The 20,423-nt window shown below is 36.9% G+C and overlaps 1 protein-coding gene across 1 annotated transcript in view; it reads right to left on the bottom strand.

Moving 5' to 3' along the window:
- Nucleotides 1-20,043, bottom strand: part of LOC140137100 (poly(A)-specific ribonuclease PNLDC1-like) — a 182,646-nt gene extending 162,603 nt beyond the window's left edge. Inside the window, exons 1-6 of the mRNA XM_072158761.1 lie at nt 19,876-20,043; nt 11,643-11,768; nt 10,599-10,635; nt 9,453-9,528; nt 7,923-7,970; nt 7,431-7,510 (exon numbers count right to left, since the gene is read on the bottom strand). Of these exons, the coding sequence (XP_072014862.1) occupies nt 7,431-7,510; nt 7,923-7,970; nt 9,453-9,528; nt 10,599-10,635; nt 11,643-11,768; nt 19,876-19,954 (446 nt within the window). The 5' untranslated portion in view covers nt 19,955-20,043. The remainder of the gene's footprint in view (nt 1-7,430; nt 7,511-7,922; nt 7,971-9,452; nt 9,529-10,598; nt 10,636-11,642; nt 11,769-19,875) is intronic.
- Nucleotides 20,044-20,423: the final 380 nt, after the last annotated feature.

A 20,423-nucleotide genomic window follows, 5' to 3' on the forward strand; every position in this document is an offset into this window, starting at 1 on the left:
TAATATTGATTTAATGTTGGGTTAAAAGTATTAATCAAATGATTTTCAATGTTCAGACGTTTTGCTTTGTCATCATTTGGAACTTTATATAGAGGCACAACAGAGAATTTGGGTATTCCTTTTGTTTGTGTCATGCACTCGTCAATATGTTCACTCAGCTTGATTTGGCGATCCCGAATTTGTTGTTTATGAACTCTAATGCAAGAACAAAGTTTGTCCCCTGTTTGCCCAATGTAATTTTCATTACAACCATTACGGTCGTGCGTCATGAATTGGGGTATTGGAAAAGGTGGAGGCGTTACATTTTTTCATTTTATTCAGGACGTTTTGTCCTAGATCTCAAGAATGGAGAGGGGTACTGAACTAGTTTTGGTTTCATTTTGTTGCTTATTTATCTAGCTCAAATTGTGGAAAGAAAGAACATCACACTTTATTTACTTCTTGAGATATTGCAGTTCAAATGATGTGAAGTCAGGGGTGGAGGATCCTACGGTTGAGGATCCTACGGTTGAGGCATGTGTTAAAGTATAGGGAATGTTGATTTTAGCGCCTCACAAATATATTTTTTACTGTAACTTCATAACCCAGTAAGGTATTGAGATGGATTATGTACCATTGTTTTGGTATACATGTCTAGTTTGAAATGTGACCAGTTTTACTCCAAGCTAAGTTAATTTGTTGCAGGTGTGCTGCATTCTGTGTCATGGGTTCTAGGCTTTTCCTATATGTTACTGTGTTAAGTATTCATTTATGCTCCGAAATGTTCCAAAGGTCATATTTCTAGAAGGAGTTGCCCTACTGCTGTAAATGTTTACATTTTTTGGATGGAAATTTGATGAGGAATTCAAATATGCCATTGGTAAATGTGTAGGTCATGAAGGAAAAAAAGTTTTGATTGATTATGTAATAAAAATCATAAAAATTATGTACGACTTTTGAACACCCTGTATCTCAGTTGGGCAACATAACTCATCATTGCAAGTTTGCTTTTTTTGGAAGCCTACAATGTTATTAGCACATCTAAAAAGGTTTCAGCAGAACAGGAATTTTTGCTAGTAAATAAGAGAGGAACAAAATTGTATACTTTTTGAACCAAAATTTAACTTTTCCACCCTATATGACATTTGTGGCACCCTGTATATTGACCAATTGTTTGTACATGTGTATTCCTGGTACCCTAAGCTTTACAGTGATATATAATTTTATAGGGTTTTGATGAACAGTTTATGAATTAGATCAGTCTAAGTACAAAAACATGCAAATTGTTCAATTTTTTAGTATGTAACGCATTTGGCCCCCAATTCATGGCGCACGACCTTACATGTCATAACATAAACAAGATTTTTACTTTTACAATTCATACTTTTCTTTATTTTAAAAGACATGCCGTTTTTGAAAGTGAAGTTGGAACATTCAATAATGTGCGTGCACGTCCCACAGCGTTTATCTTTACACATTGTGCTTCCGCCATTATCTTTGTTATTAAGTGCGGCTCTGGTTAGTAACTTTTTAAGATTTGGAGTTTGGCATTTGCTCATTATTAGCTTGTTATCAGTCAGAACTTTAGACATTCTTTCACTCTTTTTAAGCATATGAATAGATATGTTGACTACATTACTTATATTAATGTTATTAGATTGTACGAGTGAACAAAAGTTAAAATATTCTTGTTTTTATCATTTTTGGATTTTGGAAACAAGAGATCTTGTCTACTAATTCTACATGCTTTGTCAATACCAATATTAATCACCTGAATTGGATAATGTCTGTCAAGAAGCATTTGTTTCAACTTCTGAAAATATCTGTTTCTAAAAGGTTATATGAATTGATTTGAATGGTGATATCAAGTAAAGGAATGTTGGAATTACTGGATCCTGTTTTGAATTTAATAGAATTGTGAAGATCGTTTAAGATTGAGACAAAAGTATCAATATTGCCCATGTCGTTATTCCAAATGATGAAACAGTCATCCAAGTATCTAAGCCAGTTTTTCTTGACATATGAGCTTGTAGTTATACTCATAGATGTTTTAACATTTTCATATAAACGTTTCTCGATAAATCCCATAAATAGAGTGGCATAACTGGGAGCCATCTTTGTACCCATAGCAGTTCCTCTTAATTGTTTATAGTGAACACCGTTGAAGTTGAAGGAATTGTTTTCCAGAATTACTTTAATAGCTTTGGAGAGGAACTCAGCTGTGAAAGGCTTGGGTAGTAAAGTTTGGATAGTTTTGAAACCAAAATTGAATGGCTTCAATTCCGACATCGTGAGGAATGTTAGTATACAAGCTATTTACATTGAATGTAACCAGAAAACTGTTAGGTTTGGTGGACGTTGGAAGTTTTTGAAGGAAATCAAAGTCGTCTTTGACATAACTAGGAATAATTATTTATCATATTGGTACCTATTGGTATAACTTTGATCTATGTGCACAATCTTGTGCACTATTTTTTACATCTAAGTTGGCAGCATCATTGCATCCAAAGGCTCCAACCCAGATCGTCTTGCTGCTGAGAACCGTCTCATTTTTAAGCTGGTAACACTACAGCCACAAGGACTTTAAATTTAAAATGTTTAATTGATAATTTATTTTTTAAGCATATATTTTTTATTTAACTCAGCATCTATCACAGCAAACTTTTCTCCCGCGTGTTGATTGAACTTTTGCGTCTTTCGCTCATGCATGTCAATTTTTGTGTCCGCGCGCACGCGCATCCGCGTTTATTTGGCCTGCTTAACAACGCATGCAATATATTGTTTTGTTTTGTTTCGTTTCAAATTGTTGGCATCACTTGATAAAGGACCATTGCAGTTATACACAATTTACTTGGTGAGCTTTCGGACTATCTGTCCTTCATCTGACCTACAATACAAAAGGAAAGAAAATCCAGATTTGTTAACTCCAACTGCTCTATTTTATGGATTTTATTTCACTATTTCACTCGTTTCCGCAATTTAAAAGGAAAGAAAATCTGTGTTGTACCATCGGGGTATACGCGCGCAACAACGCATCGCGTTTTGTACACGCGCAATTTGTTAACGCACAGATACGCTCGCGACACGCTAACGCTTAGCTGCATGCGCCCGCGCATCTTATGGAAGCACATGCGAAGCACTGATTTCATTAAAACCTAGCGGTCAAATGGCTCCGTTTTAGCTGATAAAATGTGAATTTTTTCAAGTTCTTTCCCCCGATTTAAACATCAAGATATGAATAGATTTCGCCCAAAGTTCTCAAAGGGCTGTGGATTTACCCGATGTTCACGTAATGTAAGGTAGAAAAACGAGAACTGCTGCATTCTCCTGTGAGCTTCGATCAAAGTGCAAAATATGACCACTTTAAACTTCAACAGCCTTTATTTCAATGTTCATTTTCTCGGTAAAATGACGATTTAGGTACACGATAACTCAATAAATACAGCATCTATAAGGTAAGCAATTATGCTCATCATAAAAAGCATGATCGACTTAAGAAACGGTTTTCTCATTTTTTTATATTTTGGTCTATTTCCGATTTTAGGCATCATTTTGTGCAAATAGGCGTTTGTGAATTTTAAGAAGTTCATTTTGATGCCTTATATTGGTAAAAATCTCAAAAAATAAGGCCAATATCAAAAAACTATAAAAAAAACGTTTTTGGAATGGTGTCTCAAGATTAAGAAAAAAACAAAACAAAACTTTTTGGAAAGAGTGTTTTTTTGTTATGATGTACCGAACAAAAATGGCCAAAAACTCACTTTTTTGTGATTTTCTTCATAATTGTTGTTTTTATCCCAAATCTGTATTTATATTAAGATTTATTGATGTCTTGCCTTCATAAAAATGTATACTTTTATATGTCTTGCGTTAATAATTACAAAGTTATGGCACTTTTACTACATGCATGTCAGATTGTACACAGCTGCCTTAATTGCTAGACAGTGCCCATTGAAATTACCGGATTTGTGAAATTGTAAATTTGTGAACATGATCTGTGAACGTGTTGCCTACTTTAGCACTCTCTATTTTGACTGTTGTACTTGTATACATGTACTGTTTATAAATGTTATTTTTCTGACAATATCATATTCATTAAAGTCATGCAACACTGAGACACACTGTATAAAATAAGAATGCATGTATATTCAGATTTTTATGTAAATAAAATAAAACCAATGAAATTATTTCAGTGAAATTGTCATGATAATACTTTTTGTCTTATCAAATATAAGAGCCTATACATGAAGTCTGTTAGTCCAAAGTGCTCTGACATAAAAGTTTCACAAGTTTTCACACAGCTAAACATGTGTGTGTCCACTGTCATTGACTGCGTTAACAGTATTTGAAGAAATTCCTTCTTGTGTGTGGAGCACCACAGTTGATTTCCAGACAGTACTAGCGATGCTCTCAATGGGAATTGAAATTGTTGCAAAAGGCAGGAAAAACCTATGTACTTGTGGCCCTTGAACATGTGTAATACAAAACTGCCAAGAGGTTGCATAGGCGGTTTGCTTTAAACATGTTCAGGGGCCAATGTTATACTCATGAAATTGATGTAAAACTGTTAGGTAAACCTGGTTGTCTTTTTATTGAGAAACTCTTATGAAAGTATAAATGAATGCATGAAATTGTTTATCTTTTTTTTGTAAATAAAGAAAACCAATAAAATTATCTCATTTATCTGGGTGTTATTTTTCACGATATACTTTGTGTCTTATAAAGTTAAGAGATGCTCAATAAGAGCAACTAGCACTTTGTCTGGTACTATATAATTGACATTTAAAAAACTGCTTTTATGTGTTGGTTTGAAGTCTGACAATGCACCTGATGGTTACATGGTACCCACACTAACAGCACCTTTTCTATGTTTTCTTTAATCTACCTATAAATGGAATATAAATCTAATTACCATACTGACGCGAGTATTAGTCCCACCTTCGAGTAAAGTCCCACCCCCAAATTTTCGAAAAAAAAATGTAGGCCTATGTGTTTTGAATGCATTTGAAATCATTTCAAAATGCATTGAATTTTTTTTTTTTTTGAAATTCGAGTATAGTCCCACCCCCAATTTTGAAAAATGTTCACCCCAAATCATGGTAGGACTCTACTCGAGTCAGTACGGTATGTCATCCCAAATGCTATTTGTCTTTCAATTGCAAAATGACAAGATAACCATTCCCAACCAGTAACACCATAGACTACACTGGATTTCATGAGTGGGGGCCAGATGCTACATTCTTCAGACTGACTCAAGTGAGGGGAGTCATGACCCCTGGACCCAATTTCTGCATGCCACTGATGAACATGAACAAGGGGATTTTAGGCACACATTTTTGGAACAGCTTTTAAAATAGTGTGTATTGATGCAAATAACATAATATGTCGATTATGACGGTATCATTATAATTTTGTGGTAATGTTCACACCTAAATGAATAATCCCACAGGTACATTCTTTTTTTATTATTACAGCTCATAAATATTCATGGTCAAATCAGGACAATTTATTGGTCAATCGCAGGCGGCGGATGGCATGATCGAGCCGGCAACTTGTGAAACCGCCTGGCCATATGGCATTTTCCAATATAGTCGGTTAGTTTTGTGGGGTTCATTATCGAACCCCAACGGTTTTAACTTGTATTTATATTATTTATCAACATAGGCCTATTTGTTTGTGATATTTCAAGCGTTTTAAAATTTCAAAATAATCCCATTCAATTACACGGTTGACGATGAAAATTTACTGAATTTAGAGAATGGAATGCGGCCACCACCTGGTCAATCGCAAAAGACAAAGCCCCATACGATAGTTTTGACTAACTTTACAACAACCTCATCCACAAAGTCGACGTTTTGTCTAACAAAACAAATACTGCATTGTTTATATCTGGAAAACAGGGCAATCATCTTTCCCTTGGTTCTAGCTAAGGGCCTATCATCATCCCTAATCCTCTGGGTTCAGTGTGATACATGCATGCCCATAGCCAGTACCTCTGGAAAGATAGTTTGCGCTATTTCCCTCTAACCATGTAGTATTTATGCTATCCAACTGTGGACACACACACATAAGTTAAGTTTTATTTCACCTTGTTGTGGACTATCCAAGTGCAGACCAACCACACACCTCCCAACTGTTTATAATAAGGCTGTCAATATTTAACACTTAAACGGTCAATTCTTTGGCTGTTTAAACACTAAACACATTAAACGGAAATCCACAGCTTCAATTAGCCATGGATGTCTATCTCCTGTTACCCACATATTTTGCCAATGTTTACCATGTTAGGGAACAAACCAAAAGATCGATGACGTCCTATAAACGTAACTAGTTTCGTTTCTCAGCCGACCCCCTCCCTCCCTGCCAGAAACGTAATAATGAAATGTTGAAAATTGTGACATTATAATAATAATGACACTTTCTTCAGACCGATGTTTTTGTACAAACGTAATCGATTATTTTTACCCCCTCCCCCCTAAACAAAACTAGTTTCGTTTATAGGACGTCATCGATCTTTTGGTTTGTTCCCTTACAAGGATATATCCACACACACAAAACCTGGCATGCGCTATGTGTTTAAACCTGGGGCACTTATTGGCTAACCGAGGACAAAAGCACACATTTCAAGATAAAAAGCTTTGGACCTAAAGCATCTAACCAGGGACTTTTTTGTCTTTTTTCATACAGTTAAAAAAAGTAATTTTTGGCATATTTTGAATGAGTGGGTTATAAGCTGTGAAAGCTTGACAACCAGGGATGACCCTCGTTGGCAAGAAGTCCCCCGTTTGGTGTGAAAAAAAATGTCCCCAATGGGTAAGAAAAACTAACACACAGACACAGTGACCAACACAAACACAGAACTTACCTTGCCAGCTATTACAAGTTGTTGTCCTGAGTTGTATTCATACAGCTGATGCCACATACACTCATATATGCACACACACAAACTGACAAACATGGGTCTTACCATGCACTCTCAATGACGGATTGCTCTTTCAAGCTTTTCTCCCAAGTTGAATTCATATTGCTGATGCCACATACACCCCCACACCCTCTTGTACCATGTATCGACTGGAGACACTTGCCCAAAACAACCAAAAGGGGACACAAAATTCTAGTCTAAAACCCACCAAATGGGGACATGTGTGTGTCAATTGGGGTCATTTTGTGTGTGAATTGGGGACATTTGTGCGCAAAAAACACACAAATCTTGTCTAAAACCTGCTACAATCGTGTACATGTCCTACAACCCCTGACAACCAGGGATAATGGAATGCAATTTTTGGCCCTTTTAGCCATGTGGTGCAAGGGGAAAAGTCTCTACAAAAAGGAATGTCCAAGATCATCAGATGTCTACGTTTGGTGGGTTTTAGACCAGAAAATTTCCCCATTCGTCGGTGTTTGCAAGCCCACACCACACACACACACAAAGTGACAAACATAGCTCTTACCTTGCCATCTCAATGATGGGTTGCTCTTTCAAGCTCTTCTCCTGAGTTGTATTCATATAGCTGATGCCATCATAAAACAGCTGTAAGTGATTGAAAAATATCATAATATGAAAAACATTTCAGTTCAACAAATAGTATTCAATATCTCAACAATCATGGGCAGCGGAACTTCATCAGCATCAACAACTTCATTTTTAGGTGGCAATATATTTTGATAGCCAATAACTTACTATCCATTAATTCAGAGCCCAGCAAAATGTTCATTTCTAGTGATACACTCATTTCCGGCCATTTGAAGCATTTGAAACAGTGAAACAAGTAACCTAAACCTAATTAAGTAATCTAATTATAGGTTAATAATTGCGCATCAGTTATATGGAGGGCATTGTGAAAAATCTGAACATTTTGCCTTTTGAACCGATGAATATGCGAGGGATATTCCGAGGTCAATGTTCAGCAGATGTAGATATTTCAGCGGATGTTTGTACTTACCCTGTTGAAATCAAAGTTGTGCTGAACAAGGAACTCCAAGCTGGATGCCTAGAAACATGGGCAAACATAACAATTATTATGAATCAAATGTATAGATGAGGTGACAGCATTTGTCTATCAAATATCACAAAGGGACTGGCCTATCGATATGCTTGAGGGAAGAGCATATGACTACATCAGCATTCAATAGCTTTGCCCTTTATATATATATAATTCAGTGCAAGTTTCCAATGGGTTATTCCAGTTGAAATCCATACACCCCCTATGGAAGACATGACTTCAATCTTGCACACAGGGAGTGTGAATTTCAAATGGGGTTACCTGAATGGGTGACTCAATTTGAAATCTGCCATAGGGGGTGCATGGATTTCAACTGGAGCGGTCCAATGCACGTGTCCTCCTGCTGAGCAAAATGCCAACTATTTCTTATTGTTATCAATACCAATTATAGTCAAACACAATTTCCCAGGGGGTGGCACACTGGCACTCCCATATATTGGTAGGCATCGTGTGCCTGTCAATAGATCCTCTTTTTTGAGGCAAACTCTACACTCAATAATCTCCTTTTTTCACCAGTGTACACTCAATGCCCTCTTTTTGTAAGAAATGTACACCAAATCTACACATTTTTGTAACCATTTTAGTTTCAAATTGCAAATTTTCGCAAAAGTTTTGCACATTTTTGCCCAGAAAGTTACTTTTTCACATTCAATGACAATTTTTAGCATTCCCATACTGAATGACCCCCATTTTCTTGGAGCCCACACTGAATGACCCCCTTTTTTCAAAAACTCCTACAACAATTATAGTATCGTACTCTGGTAGACACAGGTACTTCACTTTTATATTCAAGTGCCCACAGGACAAGTTTATAATTTTATTGCAATGTCAATATTATTTTTTAATTACCCATGTTAGAAATAAGTCAAAATCATAGGTAATTCAGGCCATTGAAATCTTCAGACTCTCTTCAATATTTATGAGTCTGAACTTAAATTGTTAATTGTAATGTTACACTGGTACACATTTGTGATACTTTGTAAGCCTTCAGACTCGCAAACAAACAGGTAATGCCAGGGATTGGTATTAAAGTCAGTCTTCATGACTCTGGTGACACAATTGTGCATGTTGCATGGTAGTATATCGGCGGGCCCGCAATGATTATCACAGGCTTTTTGTATTTGACCCAAGGGCTCACTGGTAAGAATATCACCAGAGAAGATATATCTTACACTTCCCACAATGCATTTCTTCCATTTCAATTTTTTGTACTGATTTGCAACATGAGTCAATAGTGACAAAAAATACCTCAATGAACATAGCACATCCAGACCTTGCAAAAATGTTTATTTCTTGACTATCAACCCATATTTAGCAGTCTATTCTCAACATGAAAAAATGGTAACCTGGCTGTACAAAGTAATAGAGTGTCATTTGATGAAATGAGGTGATCTATCATGTTGCAAAGGATTCTGGGAAGGGTGCGATATCTCCTCTGTGCATTATATAACCACTCTGATAACCACTTACTTGGCACAGAAACCTGGCATCAATATCAGCACAACTTCTCGGGAATAAATAGAAATTGTATGCGTGTCCCACGTAGCTGTGAAATAAACAATTGATGTAGAAGATAAATTATGAATTTTGTGCATTTCATGTATAAGATAAATTAAATTTTGTGCATTTTCATTTTTGTTCGTTTGAGTACAATATTCAACCTAAATTAATCTCCTCCCCTAATGGTTTATTCAATTGAAATCCATACACCCCCTATGGAAGGCATGATCTTTCTCTCCCACATAGATGGTATAGATTTCAAATGGAGTCACCCATTAAGGTCGCCCCATTTAAAACTCACACTCCCTGTGTGGAAGTTGTCTTCCGCAGGGGGTGCATGGAATTCAAATGGAATCGCACAATTTGAGCCCCTTCCCTTTTCAATGAAATGGGTAAAAATGCTAGTTTTTTGCCCCATATGTCATGCCACAAGAAAATCCTAAGAACTTTGTACCGGTACTAACTACTATAGCTTAAATAAGTGGTTGGTCTAATTGTAACACATGGCATTTTCTACCTCACATTGAGGCCCATCACCCAAACATCTTATTCCTAGTTTTGAATTAACCCCCTGGACACTACTGGTCATCTAACAGCATTTCTGATTGGTTGATAACTTGAAATGCTCATTTCAATTGCCATTTATGACTAGGCTGTAAACTATTTATGGTCAAGCTTGCATTAATTGCAGATGATCTTATTAATACCCTCCTTGATTGGTTCAAAATTGGACACAATATTCATTTTGGCCAATCGACAGGTAGTTCTCATGGGGTTAAATTGCTCCAGTGTTTTAGATATTTCTAGAAGCAAAAATTTGTATCACAGTAGTCCATAGAGCAGAACACAACTTCCCGATTGGTAACAACCAAATTACCATGTTTTTGTTCATAATTATCACCTCAGAAACAAAACATACTTCAGTCCTAATACATGAGAAGTTTATGAGTTTTCACTTGATTGATACCAATGCATCTGTATTTCGATGGAGTAAAATGGGAAGATGGGGCAGACCCCTCAACATAATGAATCACACACATATTTCAGAATTGTGAACATTTATAATTTTAAAAGAAACTCTTCATAATTAGAAAAGCAGAAAAAAATATACTGTACCTGTTTTTCTTGGGCTCTTTGACAAAAGCACACAGACCTGCAATACAATGTTAACACACATAAAGACATCAAGATCATTGAAAGTCGTGATTTACATTTGTTTGAGTTTTTGATATCATGGGGCATGAGGTGGGGTGGCGGAAGAACAAAGCACAAGACAGGAGGTCTGGAATTGGGGCTTATAGTCATATCCCCATTTTCAACTTATTACAAACTGACAGACAGCACTAGCGAACTGTGAAGCCGAGCTGTTTGAGTTTTTGATAGCATGGGGCAGGGATCGAAATTCAGGGAGGCCACCAAGGCCACTGCCTGCCCTTTTTCAGTTTTGGCCTTAGCGTCCTAGATCTTTGTCAACTTCCAAGGCATTCTTCATCACTTGTTGGCCTTGGTGCTCTTCTTTGTCTTAGCCCAGAGGCCTTGAAAATGGGTGCCCCAAAAAATTTAAATTCAACGCCTGGCATGGGGCATGATGAGGTGGTGTGGGGGAAGAAGAAGGCACAAAACATGAGATCTGGAATTGGGGCTCGATAGTCATATAACCAATTATTCACTCGGTCGGACATCCGGGAACATTGTCCCTTTCGTCGCCTTTGCACAAGTGCGTGCATAGCAACCACCTCCAGAAAGGGGAACTGCACATGCGCACACTGGTTTACATTTTCCCTTTGAGACGTCAGCCCGACCCAGAGAATCAAAGCTAGCTGTGTGAATGTTGGATGGGGTGGAGGGGGTGGAGGGGGAAGACAAAGGCAGGGAAGACAAAGGCAAAAGGTATGGAAAGGGGACCATATCCTCATAACCTAATGCTTTGAGAGACAGTGAACTGTGATTGGAGCTGGCTAGACGGCATCCTGAGGTGGAGGGGGAAGATGAAGGTACAAGGCAAAAGTTTTGTTCTCATTAACTTACAGATTTGACAGACAGTGAACTGTAAAGCTGTTGATGAGTTTTTCATAGCAGAGGCATAATGAGAGGGGGTGGGGAAGATGAAAGTACTTGTAAGGCAAAATGTCTGGAAAAGGGGCTCATATACTAACTTACCGATTTGACAGACAGTGAACTGTGAAGTTAGCTGTTTGAGTTTTTCATAGCGCAAATCCGGCGAGTCGAACAGGCTATTGCCAGTACTACCTTCCACATGTAATCCTGTGAACTCTGTGTCAAGGGCTGGAATAAATCAAGGTTATGATTGTATTAATGATGAATATTACAAACAAACCTTTATCGGAGTACTATCTATTTAGCGAACGATAGGGATCAGGCAAAAGGCTAAGAGGGTATCACCCCTAATTTGTTTGTTTGTTTTGCTCTTTTATCATCAACTAATTCCAGAAATGTAAAATAAATCCCAGAAAAGCCAGATTCTGGATCCAGATTTTTAAAAAAAACACTGGAAATCTGTTTAAAAAAAACACTGAAAACTTACATACGTTGCTGTAAACATTTGATGTGAGCTCAAGAGCATTTTTCCCCACCGCGATGTTCAAATATTATGTTAACATAGTCAGTTACTGTAGCCTCAATCACTCCGTATGAGGCTACAGCAGTGATGTACTGAAAAAAAAAAGTTTTCCCCCAAACTTTTGGTCTGCAATAAGGTCTGAGAAGTAAGCTTATTATTTTACTAAATACTAACTTCAATGTCTACTCAACTGTTTTTGGTATGCATCGATCCGTAAATTGTCTAGATTTTTATCTCATGATTCCATTTTAAAATTTCACATATTTTCCCCCAAATCGTTCGAATGATTTTCTTTGATTTTCTATGCTACACTGGGGTCAAATTTTGAAGAATCTTGTCACTCACTTCCGTGTAACAAGTTGGGAATATTTTTCTTGTTAGAAATTTCATGAAAGACCCAACATGTGCCAAATAGTATTTAAGTTGCTGTTTAACTTAAGAATGCCAAATTTCTGACCCTGTAGAGTGAGTGTAGACCTGTACAAACCTTAGTTTTAAAACACATTTGCTAGTCAGCTGAAGTGGCCAAAGCACAATACATATTTTAAGGGAAACCTAAATATGTTGTCTATACTTCACTTGACCCAAATATATACAATTTATTTTTGTGATGTGAGAATCGTACATGAAATTTTTGAAGGACTTTAATAACAGTTTCATATTAAAAAGCTGCTCTATCCTGAGACTATACTATTGTTTTTTGTTTTGCAATTGATGCATCAAATGTTGGCTGAATGTTTTTGACGAATTCAATCTTTGACAAGATGCAATTTTGTTACGGAAAGTGCTATGACAAAACAGTTTCAATTTTGGCTTTCTTTACTCAAGGGCTTTAATTTGTGATGTGGTTTATGACAAATTTGAATTTGCCTTTTATACCTACAAAAACCCTGAACTTAAAAAAAATGAGAAAACCGTTTCTTGAGTCGATCATGCTTTTTACGATGATCATATTTGCTTACCTATAGATGCTGTATTTATTGAGTGTACCTAAATCGTCATTTTACCGAGAAAATGAACATTGAAATAATGGCCGTTAAAGTTTAAAGTGGTCACATTTTGCACTTTCATCGAATCTCGCAGGAGAATGCGGCAGTTTTTATTTTTCTACCTTACATTACATAAACATCGGGTAAATCCACGGCCCCTTGAGAAGTTTGAGCAAAATCCATTCATAACTTGATATTTAAATCGGGGGAAAGAACTTGAAAAAACTCACATTTTATCAGCTAAAAGGGAGCCATTTCACAACTTCCGTGGTGTTTCCATAAGATGCGCCACGATGCAGATAAGCGTTATGCATGCGTAGGGTATTTGTAAAGCGTTAACAAATTGCGCGATACATAACGCGATGCGTTGTTATGCGCTAAACCCTGCTGGTACAACAAAGATTTTCTTTCCTTTTCAATTTCAAACACGAGTGGAATAGTGAAATAAAATCCTTAAAATATTGCAGTTGGAGTTTACAAATATGGATTTTCATTCCTTGTATTTATAAAAAACATAACAAAGTACAAACATATCAAAAAACTAAATTTTATGAAAGAAACAATGTCTAGAGTACACAGCTGCCTTAATATGTAATTTTTTGCCAATATTTTGCAAAAATTCAATGCATAAATATTCAGGGTACTTTTATTTTGCATACTATTGCCTGAAACTTGGTCAAAGTGTTTCTAATATGTTCTAATGTATTATATAGTGAAGCCACCCTCTAATTTGCATATTTGCATAATTAATGAGCTAATTTGCATAAATGCTAATTAATTATGCAAATATGCAAATTAGGGGGCGGCTTCATTATATAATACATTAGAACACATTAGGAACACTTTGACCAAGTTTCAAAAAAAGTATGCAAAATAAAAATACCTAATATTTATGCATGGATTTTAGCAAAATATTGGCAAAAATTATATGTTAAGGCCGTACTACACCCNTATATTGGTTTGATTGGTCTAAAAAAATATTTTTTCATTTATAGCTAGGCGATATATGCACGGATCATGTGAAATAAAAATAATTATGAAAAAACTTTGTAAAAGTGTGTCTTTTCACCCATTTGTCTTAAAGTTGACTGGTTGGTAAGGACGCTTATTTTTTTTTTTTTTTTTTTTTTACGTCTGTGGCAGGCGGCGTAGGAAGCGCAACATGGGACGTACGAGGCTGGCGAAGATACACTGACAGCCTCATTCAAACCAAACTACACGGTTAGCAATTACAAATAGAAAATTATCATACTTGCAGTGGGGTACTTTGTCGTACCCCGACGGTTTTAAAGTAAGATAATTTTGCTTTGACACCACATAACAAATTTAGAATTCTTTGTGACGATTTCATGATTATGTGTTAAATCTAATGGCGACCTCAAAATTGGCGATATCGTTTCCATCACCGCCTGGTCTGTGATGTCAGCGGATGTCACTCTCCATAGGGATGGGCGATACCAGCTTTTGTCGATTGTCGGTCTAGAGCAGTCAGGGGGTGGCGGCCGAATTTTTAGAAAAAATAAAATAAAATTTAAAAAAATGGCAGCGGAGCGCGCTTGCGCGACGAAGGAGGTTGTCTGAGGGCGGATGTTCCCCCCTCAGAAATAAGAAACTGGTGCAAAATGAAGATCTAATTGAAGCGATTTGGTGGACAATTTTGGCGCTATTACTCACGGCGTAAAATTTTAGTTTGGCGGCCGATATTTGTGAAATGTGCGGTTCATGAAGTCTTTCTTGGACAAGTTTCCCTATTGTCGTAGGCCTATAAATTGTTTTAAACATAAATCGGCCCGAAAGAAGAAGCGAAAATGGCCACTTGTATATCGATTACGCATGAGGGAGTGCAAAATGAAGAAAATTGAAGTGTTTTGGTGGACCATTTTGGTACTAGTGTGTAAAACTTTAGTTTGAAAAAAGCCGCTAATTTGTTAAATGATGGTCCATGAAACCTTCCTTGGACAAGTTTTCCTGTAAGCCTATACCGCAAATTGTGTTAACATAGGGCTTAAATTTGCAAATGTTGGAAGAAGAGCGAAAATGATCATATGTATATCCACTACATGAGGGTTAGTCTGAGGGGATGTTCCCCCTGAGAAGTTTGAAAAATTTGCAAGATGAAGGTCGAATTGAAGCCATTCGGTGCATTGTTTTTACACTACTATTTGAATCAATTGCTTTAAACAGAAAAAAGGGCCCGAACTCAATTTGCAAAACTTGAGATTGGCAATTTACTAAAGCATGCATAAATCGATGAAGTCGGTATGGAGTCCGTCTTAATACTGACTTTGGTGGCAAAATGTGAGGGCCCTGCATATCGGCGGACCATGCAGTAATTTTCACATGCTTTTAGGACGAGGACCCGCCTTCAAGCAATACCGAAAATAATCGCAGGCCTATATAGGACCTACTTCCAATCGTCCCGACTGTGCGATTATTTAGACATCGGCCTACTCAATTACGTGCAATTTAGTTTCTCTCCTCCTTTCCTCCATTTTCTCTTCTCTTTTTCTCCTTTCTCCTTTCTTCCCTTCTCTTCTCTTTTTTTTTTTTTGGCGTCAGCCCCGAATCCAGCGCCTTAAATGAGTCAATGTGTATGTTGGGGAGGGAGAGGGTACTGAGGCCTACCACATTTAATAACTTGAACTTGCTTACTCTTTGTGGGATTTCGAATCGCAACACAGGTAATAATAAAAACAGTAGCAAACTTCACTTTACTAACAAGATACAACAACTTTACAACTTTCTTTTTAATTAATGAAACAAGGCTTATTTTTGACTCAGAGTTTAATTTTAAGATGCTAGCAGCAGTCAATAACTTTGCACATTCTTCGGTTTCCTTTGTTTCCACTCTTGTTAAAAGAAGACATAAAACCTGATGATCAGCTGACTCTTTCTGTTGACAATTTAAGTTTAAAACATTATTAACACAATTTGTGTGTTGATTGTAAACAAAACCAATAGGCCTACAATTGGCTAGTTTCAAATCTTTCAGTAACATATTTTAAACCGTGTTTTTGTACTGAAAATATTTTGTAAAAGATTTGCAATTACTTTGATTGGGATCGAACATTTGCCACTTTACAATGCTCAAGGTCACCAAAACTCAGATGTGTGAAAAATCCTTTTTGTTAAAAATTGTATGAAATCATCCCTCAGCGTAAACTAGTTTCTATACCGGGGTAGGCCTACACTTCTAAATGTGAATGATACGGTAGGTAGGCCCTAGCTGAAAAGTGTTTTGTGACGTTACATGTATACGTAGGCCTTCATTAGGAAAACAATTGTTATTTAAAGCACCGTAACATTTTTCAAAATCGGGATTTTTACCTAATTGTAATAAATATAACATAACAAACACACCCTGAAATGTTTTATCGTGTAGGCCTACATGCCCCGCCAATACCCGCCATGATGTGCTGCTGAGTGCATATCCCATAGACAATCCATTGGATTATTCAAAACACTGTTAAATGTAGACCTAGGCCTAGCGGTGGGCCTGGGCTGCGAGATCTGGATCTGGATCATTTATACTCCAATAAAAGCAGTGAATTCTGCACCGGGATTCTGCATCACACTAGCTCACACTAGAGTTGGAGATAGTCTAGACCTACCACACAATTTATTCGCTACCTGAAGTCGCTAATAGAGAATGAGAGATTAGAATATTTGTTTTCAATTTTCTAATATTTTTTTCAATACGCTCCATTAAATAATTCTTTAGGCCTATTCTGTCATGTCTGTTAAATACGGTATCGTGACGCATCGTGCAGTATCAGAGAATCCATGCGTATCGAGTATCGCGCAACCTTAGTCAAAGGTCAAAACCAATTATAAAAATATGGCGTCGATTTCGTCGGCTTATCTTCAAGCGAGCAGTGATTTTATCAGTTCCAAGTTTCACACGGATTTTTCATCTTTTTCTCAAAGTGGAAGGAATACACACCGCTACAGGTAAGTGATTTAAACCGTTACTACACATGAAGTTTTAGGGTGTGTCCAACAGTTTAATATTGAGGTTTTACCATTGTGAACATACCGATTCACATTATTATCGTGTTTTGTAAGCTTTGCTATTTTCTCAGAAAACTGAGCAAAAATTCACCTAATACTGAAAATTGACTGTTTTGACTGTTCTTTAATTTCAACTGTATCAAACCTGAAACAAATGTGCTGCCTTGTGAACACAAATTTTGCATATCATTGTCAACTGGAAGGGGAAAATAAGTTTAATTTCATTGATAACATGAAATTGATGCATATTTGTGTTTTCAAAGCTGTGCATAATTAATGCATTTCCAAAATAAAAAATATTTTGGTACTATTAGGGTCTGCCATTGCTGATAAATAAGTGTAAAAAGTGGATTCACGTCAGCAGTTCTGAAATTGCAAATATGATCAAAATTGTGATGGGGTCATCATGTACCTCTCTTTGGCTTGTACAATTAAAAGCATGTAAGCTACATTATTATCAATACCACCAATAGAACGAGAAGATTTGCCCCTTCATTTTGCATACCACTTTGACCAATTTTTTTTTCTAATTTCTTCACAAAATGCAAAAAACCCGCAAAAAAATGTGATGGGTGTAGTACCCCCTTAATGAGCTTCTCCAGTCATTTTAGCTCATTAACTATATTGATTATTGATAAAAACAATAGGATATAAAGAAAATATAAATTGATATATTTTGAAAACCGTATATCCGATCTGCTTCAAACAAAAGGCATATTGATAAGTGTGCTTTACTCTACTCAATTAATCTGTTTAAAACATGTTTAGAGCACTTTCATAATGCCTCCAATACCACCTTAAGTACATTGCTATCGTTTTTTGGCCAGTAAACTGTAACATTTTTTGCAACAGATGTTATTTATTCTGTTTCAATGTTGACACTTGGGTACACCCATCGAATGTGTGTCATCGGCCGGTCATCGGCCCTCAGGAACCCATGGATTCGATCCATGTAACACTTGGGTGAAAGTTATTATGTATCTTTTTAGTAAAGATTGCCTATTTTGAACAGTCCAAACTATTGTTGATGAGCAGTTTTAGCTACATTTTTGATGTGATCGCCTGTTGTGATCGCCTGTTTACCTCTGAACTTGCATTGCTTTACACGGTGTCATGCTCCAGTGAATCCAACTAGATTTTGAAGCTCACTGATGAGCAAATTCGTGGCTAGACTTTGAGAGCAATGACTGCATGACTGTGGAGTGTAATATGGGTGTGTGCTTTACTTACGTACGCGTCATATAATATGTTGTTAATTTAAATTTTCTGCCATATGCGCGTTATACGCTTATTGTGAGTTGCACATTGTCAACATCATGAAGTACAAACTCTCTTCAAGGTTTACAGCAATTTACTATAATAGTGGACTTGGTCAATGTCTTGGGGCAAAATTCGACAGTCTTGATCCACATTTTTACAGTTTACACACAATGCACATGACACATTCACTGTACAGCACTGACTGTCAGTAGTTCCACTAACTGTAACTCGGTATCTTCATTTAACATTATGACATTATCGGCCCAGTAAATTATCGGCCCAGTATGAGTGACTGTTGTGATCGGCTGTTTACCTCTGAACTTGCATTGCTTTACACGGTGTCATGCTCCAGTGAATCCAACTAGATTTTGAAGCTCACTGGTGAGCAAATTCGTAGCTAGACTTTGAGAGCAATGACTGCATGACTGTGGAGTGTAATATGGGTGTGTGCTTTACTTACTTACGTACGCGTCATATAATATGTTGTTAATTTAAATTTTCTGCCATATGCGCGTTATACGCTTATTGTGAGTTGCACATTGTCAACATCGCGGAAGTACAAACTCTCTTCAAAGGTTTACAGCAATTTACTATAATAGTGGACTTGGTCGATGTCTTGGGGCAAAAAAACCAAAATTCGACAGTCTTGATCCACATTTTTTACAGTTTACACACAATGCACATGACACACTCACTGTACAGCACTGACTGTCAGTAGTTCCAGTAACTGCAACTCGGTATCTTCATTTAACATTATGACATTATCGGCCCAGTAAATTATCGGCCCAGTACATGAGTATGAGTGACTGTTAGTCCGAATAATCAGACCCAGAACAAAATATTAATTTCTGACATGATCGTGTACTGGGTCTGAACTGTTTCCATATGAAATCTTGATGGCAAATTGGACAATAGAAGCACATGGTTCTACGTGACAGCTTTTTAATCCCTATTCATGTTACGTGAATCACGCTATTGTGGACCATCCTTCTGATACTTGAGTGTTTGGATAAGCGGAACGGTCTTTTGTCTACCTCTCTGTTTGTAAAAAAACCAGGAGGTCAAAATCGTCCTCCTCGCCGAATACGAAAGTCAGCGTAATAGTACGGCACTAAGTGACTGTCAGCCACTGCACTGGCACAGTTGTAGTAACTACAAATTTCAAACGTTTGAGGACTTGTTCTCAAGTTGTAGCAGGTTCCATAGGGTGTCTTCAACTGGTTAATTGTTTTCATTAGAAATGTCGCAAAATATTAAATTTGACAATAAAACAACCCGTTTGACCTCTCCATATATTCATATATTGCTCACCTGTGTTTTCATATCATATTTTGTGGTGAAAAATAATTACAAATGTGTAATTTGCAATCATTTTTGGAGCAACAATTTCTTCGTACCGACGGCTAAATGTGTATGTGAATGAACATTAAACACATACAACACATACACAGCACCTGTTGGAACTCCCGGTCGGAGCCGTGAGTTTCAATTATTGGAACTGGCACTGCCACTGCCTGGCATCAATTGTCATACTCATGACACAAAAACCTACCAACAAATGAAGACGCTTCAATGTGAGCCTTGACTTCCGGCAGAAGTTCGTCAAAATTATACCTTGTTACATCTACCATGATGCAACAACGAATATTTCATGTAATTGGCAAGTTTCGCAACAAAATTAAAATTCGTGTGTGATTCGTCTCGTACTTTCGTGGCTTCAAAATTCGGCACCAAAACAAAAACAACATGATTATTGTTTCTAGATACTAACTGAAGATCCTAGTATTATGATATAATATAAATGATACTAAGGACGTGGTGTATCATAAAAGCTGTTTTTCTATTCACTTGTTCCAATAAACTGTGATTTTAATATCGATCACAATTTATTGTGAAATGAACGAAATAAAAGCGTTAATGACTCAAAATTCTAGGATAAAAACACTTGCCCTAGTGCGCCCTCACTATTTGCTGGCGCCGCGGCGCCACTTTTGGATGTGCAAAAGCTCCAACCCGTACACCCATCCCAAAATAACTCACCTTGTTTGCTTGTTTGTTTGCTTGAATGTAAAAGTAAACCCTCCCTGCATTTTGAGCTGA

This window comes from Amphiura filiformis, chromosome 2 (genome assembly GCF_039555335.1).
Source record: "Amphiura filiformis chromosome 2, Afil_fr2py, whole genome shotgun sequence".
NCBI classification, from domain to species: Eukaryota; Metazoa; Echinodermata; class Ophiuroidea; order Amphilepidida; family Amphiuridae; genus Amphiura; species Amphiura filiformis.